The following is a 20,868-nucleotide window of genomic DNA, read 5'->3' on the forward strand; positions in this document are numbered from 1 at the left end:
AATTTCAGATCTCTGTTTGCAAGGGTAGAATCTAAGAATGATTGTCGCCAGTGTGCAGTGCATGTTGACAGACATTATTTATGCACAAAATTGACATTAGGAAACCTGGAACAGATTTCTGGGCTGCCTAAGTCATGTGTGCCAGGAGTGCAATTAGCCAACTTGGCCCCGGGACACAGGTGACAATAATTCAATATGTGCAGTGTTTTAAGCTGAAACACTGCACATACATAATCCTACCACCATGCCCACTTCAAATCACTGAAGTGGTCATTGTGGTTGGACTAACCCTTTAAGACCACATAACTTGAACTGAAAGAATTGTTGATTAAGGGAATATTTCCATTTTGACTTTGTCTACCTTAAATAGGAAATTCACTTTGGATTAAAGGAACACTATAGTCACCTAAATTACTAAATAAAGCAGTTTTAGTGTATAGATCATTCCCCTGCAATTTCACTGCGCAATTCACTGTCATTTAGGAGTTAAATCACTTTATTTCTGTTTATGCAGCCCTAGCCACACATCCCCTGGCTATGATTGACAGAGCCTGCATGGAAAAAAAACTGGTTTCACTTTCAAACAGATGTAATTTACCTTAAATAATTGTATCTCAATCTCTAAATTGAACTTTAATCACATACAGGAGGCTCTTGCAGGGTCTAACAAGCTATTAACATAAGAAAATCTTAATTAAACAGAACTTGCAATAAAGAAAGCCTAAATAGGGCTCTCTTTACAGGAAGTGTTTATGGAAGGCTGTGCAAGTCACATGCAGGAAGGTGTGACTAGGGTTCATAAACAAAAGGATTTAACTCCTAAATGGCAGAGGATTGAGCAGTGAGGCTGCAGGGACATGTTCTATACACCAAAACTGCTTCATTAAGCTAAAATTGTTCAGGTGACTATAGTGTCCCTTTAACTTTGAATTCCCACGTTAGTTAATAACCCTGACCCTAAAATTCAATATGGAAATGACAATGATGAAGTAAATTAATTCCAGTCTATCAAACATAAGGACACCTCTTAAGTTTGTCTGTTCATGTCATGCATGCAATTATGACTTTACTCGGCACATGTTGATGGTAATGCCTTCATTAGTGCACATTTTACATTATAATATTATGCCCTGGTTGGCATCCTTCTTAGAGCACAGTGTACCAAAATTATAGGGCTCATCAATTTTGCTTGCAAATTATTATTTAATAAAAAGTCACCTGTGTTTAAATAGATGTAACAGTAATGAATTTAATGAAATCTTAGTGTACAAAAATGGCACTTGGGTCACTTACTACTGTTAAAGAAATAAAAAAATTGGAGAAATTGAAAAAAAAAAAGAGTAAATTAAACGTAACTGCATGATATTTACCCTGTGAATGGGAATTTATATTCTGCATTATATCTAGATCACATTAATTAGAATATTTTTGAAGTGCAGTTTGCTTTGTACCTTGAAACATATGTTTTCTGCAAAATAATTAATTTCAGAAATCAAAACTTCTTGAAATACAGGTAGGCGTCTGTCACAGAATTGTGAAAAATGTATAAAGAAATTGCATTTTTGACCAAAAGAGCCTTAAATGGGATCCATTCTCCAACATTGCTGTTTTTCTAATTCACTATTTTGGCATAAAATATCCAATTCCATTGCGGTTTTCTAGTTGTGTAATGAATAACCCTGCCAGTTGGTGTCTATTTACTGTACATAATTTATCAATGCACAATTCCGAACATGTATTTTTTTCAAAAACAACCAGCGTGCATAATATTTTGATATGATGTAGAAATGATCCCTGCAGATAGGAACCTCAGAAAATCTCTCCTATCTAAACATATTTCTCTTGATACAATGACATGTGTAAAAATTGTATGCTTGATAGAATTTGGTTGGCAATTTATTAACCCACGAAATTTAAAATTCCCATATACAAAATCATGTGGGCCATAACAACATTTCAGAAGACGCCCAGTGTAAACCTGTAAAGTGCATCAAATCTACATGTCTAAAGTTGAATAATAATAATATGAATGTGGCAGAGCTGTAATACTTTTTCAGTACAAACTTACCATTTTCAGTTTTCTTTGTACTGATAGAACACTAATGTTATATGAAGTGCCCCTCGTTGGCCCTCTAAAATTATTTGGGGGCATGGCCTATCAACTGACACTCAACTGCATTCATCCTCAACTTGGCTTAATATAGTAATGGAAACCCCTGTGGCACTAAAACTAAAACTAAAACAGTTAATGAACTAATGCAAAAGCAATATACAAAGCTGTCAATTTATTGCCATTTTGCTGAACTTTCATAGAATGACCCTTGTAGTGTTCGTGTCCTCTTCTCATTATATTACTTAACATTCTGTCCTGCAACATCAAAGATTTTTTTCTTAGTTTTTCACTATATTTTTTTTTACCACACCTATCTAAATGTAAATGTTATAAATACGGAGATGGACATCTTCAAGAAAGAATGAAACAGAAATACAACTAAAAAAAAAATCTAAAAGGTTCAATTCAACTCCACATAGTCTCTGGATTAAGCACTGAGGAAGTTCTATCACGTCAGAAGTGGATGAAATTGTCCGGCGCTTGCTTTGTTAGGGAGCCTGGTACTTCTATATTGAAACTTCGTACTCTCTGGTCTCCTAAAATAAAAGAAAAAGGAAAACATATTTTATGTTAATCATTGATCAAAATATATTACGAGTCTGGATGGTGTAAAATAACTGTTTGTACTATGATACTACTATGGTTTTCTAGTCCATTTCTTTAAAGCTGATAGCCTTCATGGAGGATATCCATTTGCTTAAAACTCAGATAGTGACTCTATCACCTCCGGACCACAGGACTCACCTTGCTACAGTTTTTCTACGTATATATATATATATATATATATGGATGTTTAGAATTAGTAATTTCATTTTTATTTGTATATGTATTAAGTTAAACCAAGGTTGTTCCCCTTGCTGCCTATTGTATTTTTATACCCCACCTCCTCTAGACTGTAAGCTAATTTATTCAGGGTCTTCATCAGATCAATAAGAGTTTGGTAGCTATCCCTCTGTTTTCAGTCAAACCATTTTTGCGTGATTTGACCTAAATTGGAGGTCCTTGAAGCAACCACTGCCTGGCCTCTGCTAACCTATTGCACTAACTAAAAAAACTCAAGGGCCTTTGGTAATATCAAGTTCATCCATATTTTAAAGCCATTCATTAGCTGGATTGTGATGCCAATTCCTACATTTTGAATATAAATTTGAAGCAAAATAGAATATCAAGCAAAAAAACCCAGTGATTTTCAATGTTACAGTATATCCAAGATTGATAGGCAACCTGGCATATATTTATGCCAGACTGACCTGCCATAAAGGTGTCAGACCCTTACCAGGTAGGACCTCCCATTCTGGGGGCAGAGACAGTGACATTATTGTATCACTGGCCTGTTCCCTCCTTAGTGTTTCTAAGTGAATGTGTGTGTGTGTGTGTGTGTGTGTGTGTGTGAGTGAATGAATGTGTCTGTAAGTGTGTTTGTTTAAGTGAATGTGTGTGTGTGTGTGTGTGAGTGAATGTGTCTGTAAGTGTGTGTGTCTAAGTGAATGTGTGTGTGTTGGTCAGTGAGTGCGTGTGTCTGTCAGTGTGTGTGTCTGTCAGTGAGAGTGTGTCTGTCAGTGAATGTGTGTGTATGTCGGTCAGTGAATGTGTGTGTGTGTCGGTCAATGAGTGTCTATGTGTCGGTCACTGAGTGCGTGCATCTGTCAGTGAGAGTGTGCGTCTGTCAGTGAGTGTGAGTCTGTCAGTGTGTGTCCGTGTAATAGTGTGTGTCTGCCTATCAGTGTGTCCAATCAGTGAGTCTGTGTGTATGTCATTGTTTGTCAGTGTAAATGAGAGTGTGTGTCTGTCAGTGAGTGTATGCATCTGTCATTGAGTGAGCATCTGTCAGTCGAATCCTAAATACACCACTGGTGGCATTAATATTTGGAAACTGTTACTTGAACCCACAACATGCAGTCAAATGAGCTCTCAATGAAAGTTAAACAGGCCCTCCTTAGGCTGCAGAAAAAATATCCACAGAGAGATAGCAGGAACCTTAGGAGTGGCTATATAAACAGTTTGGTACATTCTGAGAAAAATAACACACCGGTGACCTCTGCAACACAGAAAGGCCTGGATGACCATGGAAAACAACAGTGGTTGATGATCGTAGGATCCTTTACATGGTGCAGATAAACCCCTTTACAACTTCCAGCAAAGTGAAGAACACTCTCCAGGAGGTAGCCATATCATTATCCAAGCCTACCATAAAAAGAAGACTTCACAAGAGCAAATACAGAGGGTTCACTACAAGGTGCAAAAATTCACAAGTCTCAAGTATAGAAAGGCAAGATTAGAAAAAGCAAGCTCTGGAACAGTTCTGGGGTTCTGGAACAGGAATCTTTGGACAGATTGAACCTAAGATCGACATGTACCAGAATGATGGGAAGAAAAAAGTATGGAGAAGGCTTAGGACAGCTCTTGAGCAAAAGCATACCACATCATCTGCAAAACACAGTGGAGGCAATGTGATGATGACATTGGCATACATGGCTTCCAATGACACTGAGTCACTAGTGTTTATTGATAATATGACAGAAGACAGAAGCAGACAGGTTAATTCTGAAGTGTATAGGGATATAATGTCTGCTCAGATTCAGCCAAATTCTGCAAAGTTGTTTGGATGACATTTCACTTTACAGATGCACAATGACCAAAAACAACCTGCGAAAGCAACCTAGGAGTTTTTTTTAAGGCAAAGAAGTGGAATATTCTGCAATAGTCGAGTCAATCACCTGATCTTAGCCTGATTGAGCATGCATTTAACTTGCTGAAGACAAAACCTAACACAGAAAGACCCCCAAACAAATAACAACTGAAAACAGCTGCAGTAAAGGCCTAGCAAAGCATCAAAAAGAAACCCAACATTTGATATCCATGCGTTGCAGACTTTAAGCAGTCATTGCCTGCAAAGGATTCTCGACAAAGTATTAAAAATTACCATTTTATTTATGAATGTGTTAATTTGTCCAATTACATTTGAACCCTCTAAATGGGGATTTTTTTGTGAAAAGAGTTTCAATTACTAAATGTTTCATGCAATAGTTTGTTCAACCCCTTGAATTAAAGCTGAAAGTCTGTACTTCAAGTGCATCTCGGTTGTTTCATTTTGAATCCATTGTGTTGGTGTACAGAGCCAAAATTATGAAAATCGTGTCAGTGTCCAAATATTTCCAGACCTAACTATATATACATTAAAGCAAAAACAATTACACTCACAGCTACCTCTCGGCCAGTACTCTGTTATGCTTTGATTGGAAATTGATGGTATATGTGATAATCAATCTTCTCTCTGGATACTTTTGCTTTTTTCTATTTGTGCACTTACACCCAGCTTCTCTCACACTATAATCAGCATTACCATCATCATCATCATCATCATCATCACATAATATAATTATATGACAATGAATAAACAACGAACACTAAACGAAAAGCTAAACATATACACAGTGTTTTTCTTTATTCTTATATAATTTTAGAACTTTTGACCTTCTTCAGAAATAAAATATTGGTATGATAAGAAATAGTAAGTAGATGCTTGGATTTTTACACTACCCTTTTAAGCTGTCATACCTTGTTAAAACCCTATGGATTACTAGGTACATTCATATTCAAACTGAATAAAATGCATTTATTTATGACTCACAGATCTATATTTATGGAACAGTTCATCTTGTACTATACACAATATTACTTTGACTCTAAAACTTCATCTCACAAGCTTGAGGATACAAGTATCGGTATATAGTCACAATCTTACAATGCAATGGTCTAACTCTCAAGTGACATCATTCTAACAAAGAATTAGAGTTCAATTTATGTTCTTCTGTCAATAGTTCTGCGTGGCCTGCTAATGAATTAGCCTGGAAATCATTTTAAATCATCTGGAGAATTGAGAAGTAACAGTAGCCTAAATTAGAATCGTGTGTATGCCTTACATGTGCAGAAAATGTATTTCTGTTCATCTTACAGTATTTGTATTGGGAATATAAACAATGAATTATAGAAGCATACATACCCCTGTCTCATAAATTGGATTGTCAAACTCTGTCTCTACAGTTATCTGGCTGTAAGGATGGGAATACATAAGAGGAAGGCGGAGGCTGGAATAGTATCTACATCTGGAAATAGAGAGGTACAGAAACACAAGTTACTTCTTTAAAAAAAAAAAAATAAAAAAAAAATTGGCTACAGCATTTACACAAATTGTTCATCAGAAAATGCATTTTTATAAATGAGTTTAAATCCATACGCCTTTCAGATTTCTAAGATGACCTAAACATGGAACAGAATTTATTGTAGCAATTACTTGATAAAACATGAATGTTTTCTATTGAGATTTTCTTAAATACTACTGATTTTCTTTGCGCATAACTCAATTTTAGTGAATTCTCATAATCTGAGTTTCTGAGAGGAGTTCCCATTGACTTTTTTTGTCAAACGAGATCAATTTAGTTAAAGGACCATTGAAGTCTCCCAGACCACTTCATCTCAATGTAGAGGTCTGGGTGCATTATCTTGTTGTTTTAACCATGCAGTGCAAAACACTGCGTAATGTTTACATTGTATGGTTAAATATACCTCTAGTGGCTGTCTTCCTGACAGCCACTAGAGGTCCTTACTACTCCAGAAATTAGTGAAACATGGTCCTGTTTCAAATGCTACTGGAATCAAATGAGACTTTCGGTTGGAGGAGTATGGAGTTTGCCCACCCATGGGAATCACTGGATTGGAGCGGATTGATGAAGATGTCGACAGCCATGATGACGTCTTTAACCCCTTAAGAACCAAACTTCTGGAATAAAAGGGAATCATGCCATGTCACACATGTCATGTGTCCTTAAGGGGTTACAGGCAAAGCTGGCAGCTGCAATAGCGGAGTCCTGGCGCTGGAAATTAGGTAAATAATTTATTTTGATTACAAGGGGGGTGGACAGAACGGAACCTATAGTTCTGAAAAAAAAAATTGGACTACTGGGTCCCTTTAACCCCTTAAGGACCAAACTTCTGGAATAAAATGGAATCATGACATGTCACACATGTCATGTGTCCTTAAGGGGTTAAACTCGTCAAATATTTATTCTGATCAATACCTCTAGGCAGGGCATCTGACATTTTGATTTACTTTTGTTTAAATGTCTCAAAATGGTTATTCTGCAACAATATTTCAGAACCTATCTGCAGTAGAAAGAACAAGACCACGGACAGCAAAACATCTCCACATTCACTAATGGAAAGATACCCTGATACATCAATTAGTTTAATTAGTTATGTAGTAATTCTCACCCAGTGTGTACTGCTTGCTTATAAAAACGTTAGCTGAAATTTTGAATCATAATTAAACCTACTCAGTGCCATACATCAAATCACACCCACTTTTACCTGTAAATGGGATAGTTATTTTGTAAAGTAATCGTTGTGAATCTAAATGATGCCCCTTTTTTCTTCCAAACCCTAATGTACTGTGCCCATGCATCATTACAAAATGACGTACAACGGTTAAGCCCCAGGCAGTCTTGGGGTAGTGATATGCAATTAAGTACATTGGATGTGCTACTTCTAACTTCCTACTTATATATTATATAATCTCCCTTGGGCTTTTTTTCCAGCTGCATTGCACACTTTATACAATGATAAATCGCTTACAAATACATAGATACATGTAATATTAATATTGACCAGAAGATGTCACTGTTTCAACACAGACAGAAAGCAAAACAAAAACTGCAATCAAAACTGTCACTATTTTTGTATTTTTTTTTTAAATCAAGTTGTACACTACAGTGCAAAATGTACATGGCCAAAATGTACATGGAGTCAACTGTTTCAGCTCTACATCTTTCTGATAGATGTATAAAATCAAGCACATAGCCATGGAATCTCCAAAGACAAACATAGACAGTAACAGAGCCTGTGCTATGGGTTTGTGAATTGAGAATGTGTATGTAGCTGGTGGAGTGGGGCCAGCAAATTATTGGTGTATTTGGCCATGATCAATTGAGGGCTACTGTCACAGGACTGATGAAGTGGAGGATGTTTGGTAGTGACAGAGATGAGGGTCAGCTGAGAGAAAAAGAGGGATGTAAAGATGGGTGGGTAGCAGGCAAGCATGGGGCGACTGTAATCTATACTCAGTAATACTATACCATAGCACACACAAAGGTAGTGACAAATAAAGGTATATATATATATATATTTGTTTGCACTCTTCCTCTATGAAAAATCATTAACTTGTTATATTGCGGTTTGCAAATAAACTGCAACTAAATAACACATATTATATCATCTTTACTTTACTAATAAGTGTGTGTGTGTGTATATATATATATTTATATTAAACATACCTTGTTATATAAATGTACGCTCCTCCAAGCAGCACAGAAATGATCACAACGGGAATGAATATGGCCAAGGCCATGTTTCCTCCTTCTAATGAGGTCTCTGCGGCTGCTTCTGCCACTAAGGGAAAAAAATGAGTTTCACAGATATATTCTTCTGGGAGTTCCTGATTTCAGGCTTTTCACAGTTTGCATAGCTGCCTTCAAAAATGAAGGTCTAATTCAAAGTAATGCAGTCTTGGCTTATTTAGGTTGACACCTGGGACTTCTCCCCACCATATAGTAATTAAAAAACAAACAAAAAACAAAACCCCAGCAGTTTTCATAAACAGTGTATATATATATATACATTTTAAAGGGACATTCAAGTCAACTGCCACCCCTTCGCTTGATGCATTGGTGCTGAAAACCAGAACTAACACTTTTACAATATTTGTGTCAATGTAAACCTGTCAATGTAACTCTGCATGGCATTGATAGGTTGAGGGTGTCGGGTTAACCCAGTGCTCTCAGACTTCATTGTCTTGCGATGTTTGGGTGCATCAGAGCAGATGGCTTAGTTTTGCCTCAATAAAAAAAAAGAGTGGCATGATTCTACCGGAGGGTGAAAATCATGCAATATGGTGTTTGCCAATCTCACACGAATTAAACCCTCCTTTAGTTTTTGGAAGTATGAAATCACTGTATTAAAAAGAGATGGGCCAATATGAATAGTCAGAGTAATCAAAGGATGGACTCACTTTGTATGTATGTGTGTATGTAGGTAGGTATGTTGTATTTGTAGGCATGAATAGGAGTGTGTATGTATCTTTGTGTGTATGATGGGAGAGAGCGGGTATGCTTTTTTTGTAAGAAGACTGTATGTAACATAGTTTGCCAACTTGTTTGAGCAAGGTCTTCATCTCTTGTCTCTGCTAATGCGCTGTATGTTTATTTCTTGTTTTTAATTACCTGCATTCTGTAATTGTAAAGCACTGCAGAATATGTTTATACTACATAAATAATAATAGTATGGGTATGGGAGGCTGTAGGGAAACCAAAACCAATATTTGGTCATTATTTTTCACTAATAATTGAACTGATTTAACCTGATCTATATTATATTGATATCCATTTTATAATATTATACATTTATATATAAATTTAAATTCAGTCAGTTTTTCAAAGTACAATATGGCTTCAATGCTGCTTTACTTGTGTGACGAGCAAGTGAAGGCTACAGGTAGAGACTACTGGTTTACTTCACATGTGCTATAATTTTTTGCAAGATTTCCAAGATTTTTGAAAGAATTCTGTGTACTTACTAAAGGACCACAATAGGCACCCAGACCACTTCAGCTCAATGATGTGCTCTGGGTGCCAAAAATCAGGGATAGTTTTAACCCTGGAGCTGAAAACATAGCAGTTTCATAGAAAATAGAAGGTTTACACTGCAGGGTTAATCCAGCCTCTAGTTGCTGTCTCCCTGACAGCCACTAGAGGCCACTTCTGCAATTTACATGGAGTAAATCACACTTATTTGATGCTGGACGTCCTCACGGAGTCCAGTGTCAAAAAAGATCCCCATAGGAAAGCATTGAGTAATGCTTTCCTATTGGGGGGTTTGAATGTGCACGGAGGAGATGCCACCAGTGCCGAGGAAGCCCGGTGCTGGATTAAGGTAAGCAAAGAAATGGTTAATTAACCATTTTTTCACGGGAGAATGGGGAATTAGTCACCTAAACGGTGACTAGGGCTCTATAGCGTTAGGAAAATAAATATGTATTCCTAACGCTATAATGTTCCTTTAAGATGCACAGTGAGTTCTCGACCTGCCTGTCTCACCATTAATAAGCTATATGTGTGTGCTGGAAGCATCAACCATATTCTCTGTAAGCACTCCACAGGGAACATATCAGCAAACATGTCACTATCACTTTCAACAACAAAATATTGAAGCAGAGACTATATGTAAGATGATGAAGGTTATAGAATGTGATTTTAGCAAGGATGAATGCAAGGGCTAGCAAGGGTCAGTAGGCTAGTTCTATAGTGCTAGTGATTTGAAGTGGTCATGGTGGAAGAAGTCTGTATGTGAAGTTTCTTCACTCAGCTGGTACCACCATCAGTGGCCAAAGACTGACACGTGCTATGTGCAGTGATTAAAGTGAGCTCTGTCCATAACCCTGTAAATTCTAAATACAGTGGCTCGGTGTTCATGCTCAGCCACAGTAATTCTGAGCCTGCCCCCGGCCTGCCAGCAGTTTAAAACAGGGAGCCCCAGGTATCTTTCGATAATAAAACATTTTAGACCAAGTTACCTCACCCCAAATTGGGTTCTGAAAAAAAAATTCACAATTATTATTACATTATTACATATACATCTAAAAAATAATTAGGGTTCCTTGTAGTCAAAGTCACTTACCTTGCAAAGCATGCTCAAAACGCTCCTGGGTTGCTAAGAAGAGAGGAACAAATGAATGTGTTTAAATGTTTTCATGATGAGTGATGTCTTACAAATCACTAATACAAAATGTGTGAGACATTCAAGCATAATATGATTACAGAGGAGCTGGACTGTAAAACTCTTACAACATATGTTACATATGTTGTATATGGTATAACACCACGGCATCATTAGCCTGTTCTGGGTTGGCTAATGTTAATTCTAAGCATATCTGACATCTGTCAACAGCACAAATAGGAGGCAAAAGATGACCAATGGTGGCAATTCTTTGCTGCCCAAGTGCTCCCCGACATCCTTCACTCTACATTGAGGGGGAGAATCATCGCTGGAGGAGGATCAGAGGAGGAAGAACTTTGCATCGGCACTGGAAGGCGAGTAGTTTTTTTTTTAATTATGGGGTAGACCATGCCAGTAAGGGTTTACTCGAACCAAATGCCGTGTTTTAACAAAAAAATATTTTTTATTGGAGTAAGCCTTAAATTTATAGCACTTTTCAGCATCTCATTTTAGAGGTTTCTGGCTTGATTCTGTATTTCATGAAATAAATAGGGAGGATTTCTCATATATACATATAAATTTATTGGACTTATGACTTTTCAAATAATTCATTGGTTTGTGCATTTACAGTATTACCAGTGCTTTTTTCTTAGGTTAGGTTTATTATCATGTAGAGAAGTCAAATCCCTCTTTCCTGTGTGTGCATAATTTGGGCATTTTTTCTGATACATCGAGTGTCATTCATCAAACCGCTCCAGATTAATGTAGTTGTATCAGCTGTAAATTCAATCTATTTGTAATGGAACTGCAGGTAGAACATTCACATTAAGCAGTAATGGAGTTTGATGGCTTGTGACTCCTCCTATTACTCTATATAAACACTCCATAAAGTACTCAACAGGGTCAATCACACTGAGACGTTGATGATAAAAGACACCACAAAAATGCCTATTTCCATTATCACACCATCCACAGCCCTAGAAGCCTGCTAAGAAAAATAATATTCTTCTGTTAGCTACGAAATGTAATATTTTATATGAAGCTGTACAGTACAGTATACACAATATAGTTTCTTTGGAATCCCAGTCCTGATGTTTTGGCAAAGTACCTCTTAGTATGATAATACTAATGTGAATCATGATGTTTTAATTATCCATGATTTGCTAAATAAAACTTCTAAACAGAATCCTATTTCTCATGGAGATGACAGGCATATATCAGTCATATATAATTATATTAATGCATTCAAAAATGCATATATATCAGAGAACATTGATTGGCCAACAACCCAGATTTCACACCTTCCTCATTTCAAAGGGGGCAGTTAGGATGGAGGACCAGGTCACACAGAGAACAGCTTTGAGGTTAAGTGTCAAAATGTAAGACTGCATCTGACAGCTATAGGTGGACCTGAAATGGAAATATTTGTCATAAACAGAGGTATGGTGCACTTGCTTCAGCCAAAGCGTGTGAAATTGAATGTAAAATTAGGAAACTTTTGTAAATATGTGGATTGTCTCAGATTGGGGTATGGGGGTAGCGGGCCTGCTGACAACCCGACCGGTTGTCCTTGCTCAGTAACATCTTGTCCCTGGAAGGGAATCAGCTATAACACAGAGAGACCCATTTCCCACCCAGTAACCAGACGACACACAGTTCTGGGGATACAACAACAACTTTATTAGCCACACTCGGCTTTATACTTTCTCCATGCAAGGGGTCGATCAAATAGAATGACAATCTCCCCTCCCAGGGTCCTCCCCCTCACGGGGGTCGCATAACAGAACCAAAACCTCAACCCCTTTATCCCCTGTTCCCACCACCCATGGCCAGGGTTTCCCATCTTTATCCCATGAGCCTCTGTAACTGGGAGTCCCAGCGCGGGAAAGTTTCCTGCCTCTGTGACTCCCAGCTACAGAAAGCCCGCCAAACCGCCATTGTCCCCAAGAGAGTGTCCCCACCAATCTCAGGGACCCCCAGAATGGTAACCGTCTCGGCTCGTGGGGTCCCTGGGTGAAACCAGGCAAGAGAAGTGTCTCCTTTCGGGACACTAATGCTCCCCTGGACGCTGTTCATCTATACGAATGGCAGCTGCCCAGGGAAGCACTCAATTCCCTTGCGGTTTCATACTTATGTTGTAAGTTGCCAACGTTCTAATTGATTGGTGTGAACATTCCAAGGGGCACTGAGGAGGTCCTCGTTCTGGAACCGAACGAGGTGGGAAACAATCCACGAATGCTCCCACTAGATGGCATTCATCTAACGATCGGGCGGCCACCCAGGGTTGGCACGCACCGAGGCTCCCTATTTTCGGTTTGTGGTTTTGACACTTCATTACGAGGTGTGAACATTCTTCGGGAGGCGAACAGAACACGTTTGTATTGGCTCTCCCAAACGGGATGCAGGTAGAACACAGGAATATAACACAACACAGGGAAACACGGGGAATAACACAAAGCAGCCAGGGCCGGATTAACATAGGGGCTGATGGAGCTGCAGCTCCAGACCCATGCCCATGGAATAGGCCCATTGATTTAAAAGAAAAATTTTAACTTTTAAAAAAACATTTTTTCTCCACTACTCTTAGGGTTGCCACCTGGTCAGTATTTATTTGAGGCTGCCTGGACGGTGCCGATATTGTAGTAATACCGGCAATACAAATGCCGGTATTTTTCTCAGTATAAACAGAGATTACTCGGCAATACCAGCACAAGTCACCATGTGTGTGGAGAGAGTCAGGGATAGTAAGTTACAGCATACCTGCATCTCTCTACTCACTGATCCGCGGATGAACAGTTACACAGCACAGAGAGTCCAGACAGCAGATCCCAGCCTGCAGAGACAGCCTACAGCTTACAGAAGTGAGGAATGGGGTAAAGGCTGCAGGGGACATGGGACACTGAGACACTAGAGGACACTGAGACACTTGGGGACACTTGGAGACACAGGAACACAGACACACATAGGGACACTGAGACATGGGGACACAGACACAAATGATGACACTAGGGGACACAGAGACATGGGGACACTGAGACACTAGGGGACACTGAGACCTGGGAACACTGAGACACTATGGGACACTGGGAGACATGGGGACATGGGGACATTGAGACATGGGGACATGGGGACACTGAGACATGGGGACACAGACACACATGGGGACACTGAGACATGGGGACACAGACACTTGGGGACACACGGGGAGACATGGGGACACAATGTCCCCAAGTGTCTCAGTGTCCCCATGTCTCCAAGGCAGTGTCCCTAGTGTCTCAGTATCCCCATGTCTCCCAGTGTCCCTAGTGTCTGTGTGCCCATGTCTCCCAGTATCGCTCAGTGTCCCCATGTCTCTCATTGTACCCTAGTGACATGGGGACACTGGGAGACATGGGGCAATGAGACACTGTGATACATAGGGACACTGTGAAACAAAGTCTCAGTGATCCCCAGTGTCCCCAAGTCTCCCAATGTCCTCAAGTGTCTCAGTGTCACCATGTCTCACAGTGTCCCCTAGTGACATGGGGACACTGGGAGAGATGGGGACACAGACACTGGGAACACTGGGAAAACTGGGTGACATGGGGACACTGGGTGCAATCCATCTATACAGCAGAATTAAACTGTAAGTAGTTTTTGGGTGATTTTACAGATTATTCTCTTATGTCACTCCTTGTGATTCATCATGTGATGTCACATAATTACATAATTAGTTATGCAAATTAGTAAGGCCTGTATTTTTTTCCCCAAGAAAGGTGGCAACCCTAACTACTCTTCACATACTCTTGCTTAAGTATGGAAACTTAAGAGGGATAAATGGAAGCAAAAATTGTGTGGACTAGCTGAAATGAAATTAGTTAAGGTAATGCTGACTTTGGTCTCTCTAACACTGTGACATGTTCCCTATCATCTACACTCACTGCATCCATCTTTTCTCTGTCTCAGACTGTATACCAGGAGCTTCTGCCTGCTAGTAAGAAGGTAAGGAGACAACTGGACATGTGAGTGCTAGGGGACAATCCTTAGAAAGTATGGAGCGAGCGCATAATTAGACGCATTTATGCCAAGCTCAGGATGCTGTTGGCCATAATGCATGATTGGCAGGCAGCCTGACATGCATTCATGCCAGACTAGCCTTTCAATTCTTAGGGCACACACGCCTCCTTTTTGGGCATGTTCATCCCTTTCGGGAGTTACATGATTACATGATCCGTGTCAGTGGCCCACTCTTTTACACTGCCCATTGACTTCCTGCTTCACTGGACACTGCTGTTAGGGTTATGGATTTACTTGAAAGATGAAAGCATGAATTAGACAGAGATCTCCTTTCTTGTATAGAGTTGGGAAACTAATCAAGCCTGCACGTATCCATAAGGAGAGAATCAAGTCTGGTAAGAAAAGATTTAAAGCAGAGAGTGGTGCTAAGCCTATCCTTGGATTACATAAGACAACTGGTCAGCCAGAGAAACCATATATTGAAGGAGAACATCTAATTTTGGAGCATAAGACAGGTATGAGGGCACAAGTATTTAGGTGTTGATAAAGAGATGGTGAATTATAGCTGGGCATCACCATCAAGGAATATTAGAGAAGTAATTTAGAGAATGTGGGAAATAGCCGCGGCCCTATAATAAATTCTGATATCTAAGACTCCCACTCCCCCTTGCTTCACCAGAAGCCAAATAGACCTGTATAATACCCAAGTCTTCGCCTTCCAAATATTAGTCAACTGAAGTTGTTGGGATTGTTTTAGAAAGCAGTTGGAAGTGCTGTCAAACTTGTGCAAAAGAGATATAGGATAGATGTAGGAAGGTTTATCCTTTTAATTGCCTGCACCTTGCTCATCCAGGACAATTCCAATGTCTAAGACATATTTGTGCTACCTGCTTTTTGTAGGCATTTCTGATAGATTTCATTAACCTCTGGATCTGGTAAGGTTTATTCTTAAAAAAAAAAATTCCCTCCAGTCAAAAGGATAAGAGAGTTGGAGCTGTTGCACTACCTGGGTGGGGAGACGAATAGAAATAGAGATGTTTTACTTACATTGTTTTAGTTATAGAATATGCTACCATAAAGATCAAAAGTTTAAACAGATTCAGAATGGAGTGAGACAGCATTATTAAATATAACAAAATATAGTCTGCGCATAAAGACTTTTTTTGTTAACCAACCCTGGAGAAGAGATTTGATATGGTGGGATCAGATTTAACCTTATGTGCCAAAATTAAGTTTAGGTAAGATAGGGGGCACTCTTCCCTAGTGCCATTGGTAATTGGCTGCTACACAAACTAGAATTTGGTATTCTTGCCAAAGGAGGACAATACTGAATTCCTTGGATGAAGCCAGGTAGCATTCCGATTGTAGAAGGACCATGACATGTATCAACAGTTAAGGTGATAAAATGTCTCTTTGGCATTGAGAGCTAACACAATTCCAAAAAGGCCAGACTTTTGAGCTAATTCTAGAATGTTCAGAAATCTCCATTCTGCTGTCCTGGCACAAATCCTGACTGCCCTTTGAATACCAATAGAGGAAGGAAGGGACTTAATTTGCTAATTTAACATAATGCTAGTTGGAAAAGCTGTCAGGGATGGGTGCTAAGTTTTTGGGAAAATTCTTTAAAATTTGGAGGATTTGGACTTCATTTTGAATAAAAAGGACTGTCCAAAGATGTTGCCTGCTGTGAAGGGACGGCTGGATGGCTGGCAAAATGATAGAGTTAAGGAAATGTGAGATTTTCGTCATGAGTGGAAGTATCTGCTGACAAGTTATAAATGCCTGCTTTAAATAAGAGTCATGGCTTGAAGGGACTGTCAGGGAACCATAGCAACTTCATCAAGATAAAGTTTTTATGGTGCCGGGAGGTCCCCGGCACTTTGTTATCCATAGCAGTTAAACCATTCACAAACAGTTTAACCCCAAAGTTGGCACTCCAGCGCCGTTCCTCAATGTCCCCATCGACATCCAGTTTCTGAAATTCAGCTATAGGACACGCAGACTGACAACAAACAGGGGTGATGCTAGCTGGCTTAGAGAAGTCAGCTGACGCTTTAAGCCAATCAGTAGCTCCACATTTATTCCAAAAAGGTACGTACAACATATATTTTCATATAAACAATTTAAGGAACTCTGCAGCAAACCTGTTCTAGGCAAATCTTTGCTATTCCAGCTCACTCTACTAGGAATAACATTGGACTTTCAACTAAAACCATTGAGTCTAGTAGAGAACAAGCTTAGTTCAAAAAGAGAGAGGCATACAATATTAGCATAAATATGTACTTGCAATACATGCTACCACCACCAGGTGATAGTGTTGATTAATAATGTGATGCTCTATAAAATAACCAGAGTTTTATCGCTAACTACAACATTGTGCTGAATGGAAACTCAAATTTCCAAAACTGAGTTAAAGTAGGCAAACTGAGAATATAGTTGAAGGAACTTTAAAAATATAATATTTTATTAACTTAATATAATATTCATGCTTTAATAAACCATTTTAATAGTTTTATATATAGTAAAATTTGTCAAGAAATCACTTGCCTACCTTTCTTACTTCCCTTTCTGACAGCCTTCTGTTCCCAACTACTACAAGCCTGGCTGAACGAGCTATTGATTTTGAAAAGCAATGGAAGGTTGCAAAATAGTGGGGATTTGGTTGGATTATGAATACTGACAATATGATCTAAAGTGTATACAGATTGCTGTTAGAAAACAGAGCAGGAAATGTAGGGAGGGATTTCTTCAAAAAGGTCAAGATACTCAAATTAAAAAAATAACAACATGATATAACATTAAGATTATTTTAAGATTAAAACAAATATTTTTTTTAATGTTGAAGAAGTTCTTTAGTTTCCATCTTCATTTCTTGTGAATCAACTTTGCAAGAAGATTGCATTCTCCAAGTATAATGAGATAAACTCACAATGTATTTTCCGCATAAAAGAATTTCGAAACAAAACTTCTAAACAAAACATGTGAACAAACAAACAAAACATGAGCAAACTACAGCATATTCTACCAAAATGAATACATTGTGATTTTTGATTACTTTCCGGTATAACCTCAGAATAGATGTTATCTTTAAAATGTTAATAAACTGCTAGTTGTAACTTTATATATAGTTGAAGTAAACTCCTAAATATATAAATATATATCTATAGTTGTAGTGAACCCCTTAATACAAGCATGTCAAACTCAAAGGCAAACACTGGCCAAAAAAAAGGTTTACATTTACGTGGGCCGCAAAAAAACCCCAAAATTTCAGTTTTACATAGAAACATAGAAACATAGAATGTGACGGCAGATAAGAACCATTCGGCCCATCTAGTCTGCCCGGTTTTCTAAATACTTTCATTAGTCCCTGGCCTTATCTTATAGTTAGGATAGCCTTATGTCTATCCCACGCATGCTTAAACTCCTTTACTGTGTTAACCCCTACCACTTCAGCTGGAAGGCTATTCCATGCATCCACTACCCTCTCAGTAAAGTAATACTTCCTGATATTATTTTGAAACCTTTGTCCCTCTAATTTAAGACTATGTCCTCTGGTTGTGGTAGTTTTTCTTCTTTTAAATATAGTCTCCTCCTTTACTGTGTTGATTCCCTTTATGTATTTAAATGTTTCTATCATATCCCCCCTGTCTCGTCTTTCCTCCAAGCTATACATGTTAAGATCCTTTAACCTTTCCTGGTAAGTTTTATCCTGCAATCCATGAACCAGTTTAGTAGCTCTTCTTAGAACTCTCTCTAAGGTATCAATATCCTTCTGAAGATAGGGTCTCCAGTACTGTGTACAGTACTCCAAGTGAGGTCTCACCAGTGTTCTGTACAATGGCATGAGCACTTCCCTCTTTCTACTGCTAATACCTTTTTCATAGTACCTTTTTCATAATACCGTTTTCATAGAAACATAGGTTTGTTTTGAAAAGTACAGTAAAAGTGTCGAAAAAAAAAATGTATAAAAAAAGTTGCCTGACACTGGGTGTCCTCACGCTCGTAGGGCTTCAAAGTAAACAAAATAGCAAATTTATTTTAAGGAGATATGTATTTGCATATAACCAATGTTTCAGTCCAACTACCTTGACATATATAAGTTTGGTAATGGGACTGAAATGGTGAATGTATGCTGTTGCACAGCTGTAAAAAACAAATGACAATATCTTGTTGATTTTGAAGTTCTATGAGTGTGTTCTTCACTTTGGCTGAGATCATCAAACGTGGAAAGCATTGGGGGGCTATTGCGTGGCAAAAAGCTGTACGGGCAATCAGCATCTCTATGGGGAACGTTCAGCACCTCCAGGCAGACGTAATCTAATACATTGCCCCTCCCCCATTTTAATACATTGCCCACAAACCCAATACATTGCCCCAAATTCAATACACAGCCCCTCCCCCATTCTAAAACACTGCCCACAAATCCAATACATTGCCCCCAAATCCAATACACTGCCCCTTAATCTAATACACTGTCCCTCCTCCCTCCACTCTAATTGAATACACTGCGCTCCCTCCCCCAATATAATACACTGTCCCTCTCCCTCCCCAATTTAATTCACTGCCCTCCCCCCAATTTAACACACTGCGCCCCACCACTCTAATACACAGTCTCCCCCTTCCTCCACACACTGCCCCACTCCCTCCTCCAATTTAACACACTGCCCCCCACCACTCTAATACACTGTCTCCCCCTTCCACCACGCATTGCCCCACTCCCTCCCCCAATTTAATACACTGCCCCTTACATCACCCAAATTAATATACTGCCCCTCCCTCCTTCAAATTAATACACTGCTCCTTCTCTCTCCCCTCCCTCCCTCAAATTAATACAATGCCCCCTCCCTCTGTGTGATTAAGATATAAAAAGTTTAGCCGCTGTTTGTCTTTCCTTTCTGAGAAATGTACATATTATTTTATACTTATTTGTTTAATTAATATTTATATTTGTAAATCTGGACTATCCTTTCAGTTGGGGAATTACTGACTAAATGCTGTTTTGGACCATATGAAGGGCACTGCCGATACCATGACAAGCATAAATTAGCTACTGTTTTATTCTGATTACCGCTTATTTTTATTTATTTATTTATTTATTTTGATTTGTATTTTCTTCCCCATTAAGACCTTCAAAAATTGGCAGTCTTCGTGTTTGGCATCATCATACACAGCATGACGCTTGTTACAAACTGCTATTTGTAACTGTCCCTTTAAATGGAAAATTGCCCTGCTTACCTGGATTGTGGAGAAGCCTATTTGCCAGCCTCCTTCCCCATGACTATGGCCCCTGGAAGATTGTGCCCCTGAAAACTTATTAACTTTTATTGGGTGTGTATGGCCCTTTAAGAACCGTCTGGGGGACATATTGTGACTTTGCTGAACAATGCCCCTTTAAGACTATGTCCCCAGACCTGTAAAATAACTTGCCCCTGGCTCTCTCCCACTTGGTTCAGTAAATAGGGCTTACTGAACCAAGTACCACACAGGCGGACCACCCAGAAGTTAAAGTGTGCAGGCAATTTACCTCCCAGGCTGTGAGGTTACTGCAGATTAATTGCACGTGGCGGCGGCCATCTTGGTTCATTCGAATGCGGTCAGCGGTGTATGCTAAAGATTCTGTGGAACTAAAATCGGCTACACATTTTACCGAACACCGCTGACCCTTACCTTCTCCCATACTGAACTTGCAGCTCCAGGGACTAAGTCCCGTTCGAAATGGGACTTAGTCGTTTTTCGGCATGAAATTGACCGACCGCACAGCCCAAATCTATGGAACTGTTTTGGGCAGGAAATTGTGCTTGCGGTCGGTCATAAAGGGACCTCCAGCTAACTTTTGATCCGCTGGAGGGATTTGCCTGATTTTTGGAAGTGTTTAAGTTTGATGTATGCTGAGTCTGAATATGTAACTATGGAGTTATGGAAATTGAATGTATGGTTTTAAAGTTACAGTATGTGTGTGAAAACTGTATTTTTATTGTATGTAATAATTGGTT

The 20,868-nt window shown here is 39.0% G+C and overlaps 1 protein-coding gene across 1 annotated transcript in view; it reads right to left on the reverse strand.

Annotated features, from left to right (window-relative positions):
* Positions 1–648: 648 nt before the first annotated feature.
* Positions 649–20,868, reverse strand: part of SEZ6L (seizure related 6 homolog like) — a 332,693-nt gene continuing 312,473 nt past the window's right edge. Inside the window, exons 15-18 of the mRNA XM_063454639.1 lie at positions 10,841–10,873; positions 8,443–8,557; positions 6,117–6,219; positions 649–2,649 (exon numbers count right to left, since the gene is read on the reverse strand). Coding sequence (XP_063310709.1) covers positions 2,620–2,649; positions 6,117–6,219; positions 8,443–8,557; positions 10,841–10,873 — 281 coding nt within the window. The 3' untranslated portion in view covers positions 649–2,619. The remainder of the gene's footprint in view (positions 2,650–6,116; positions 6,220–8,442; positions 8,558–10,840; positions 10,874–20,868) is intronic.

Source organism: Pelobates fuscus, chromosome 5 (assembly GCF_036172605.1).
Source record: "Pelobates fuscus isolate aPelFus1 chromosome 5, aPelFus1.pri, whole genome shotgun sequence".
Taxonomy (NCBI): Eukaryota; Metazoa; Chordata; class Amphibia; order Anura; family Pelobatidae; genus Pelobates; species Pelobates fuscus.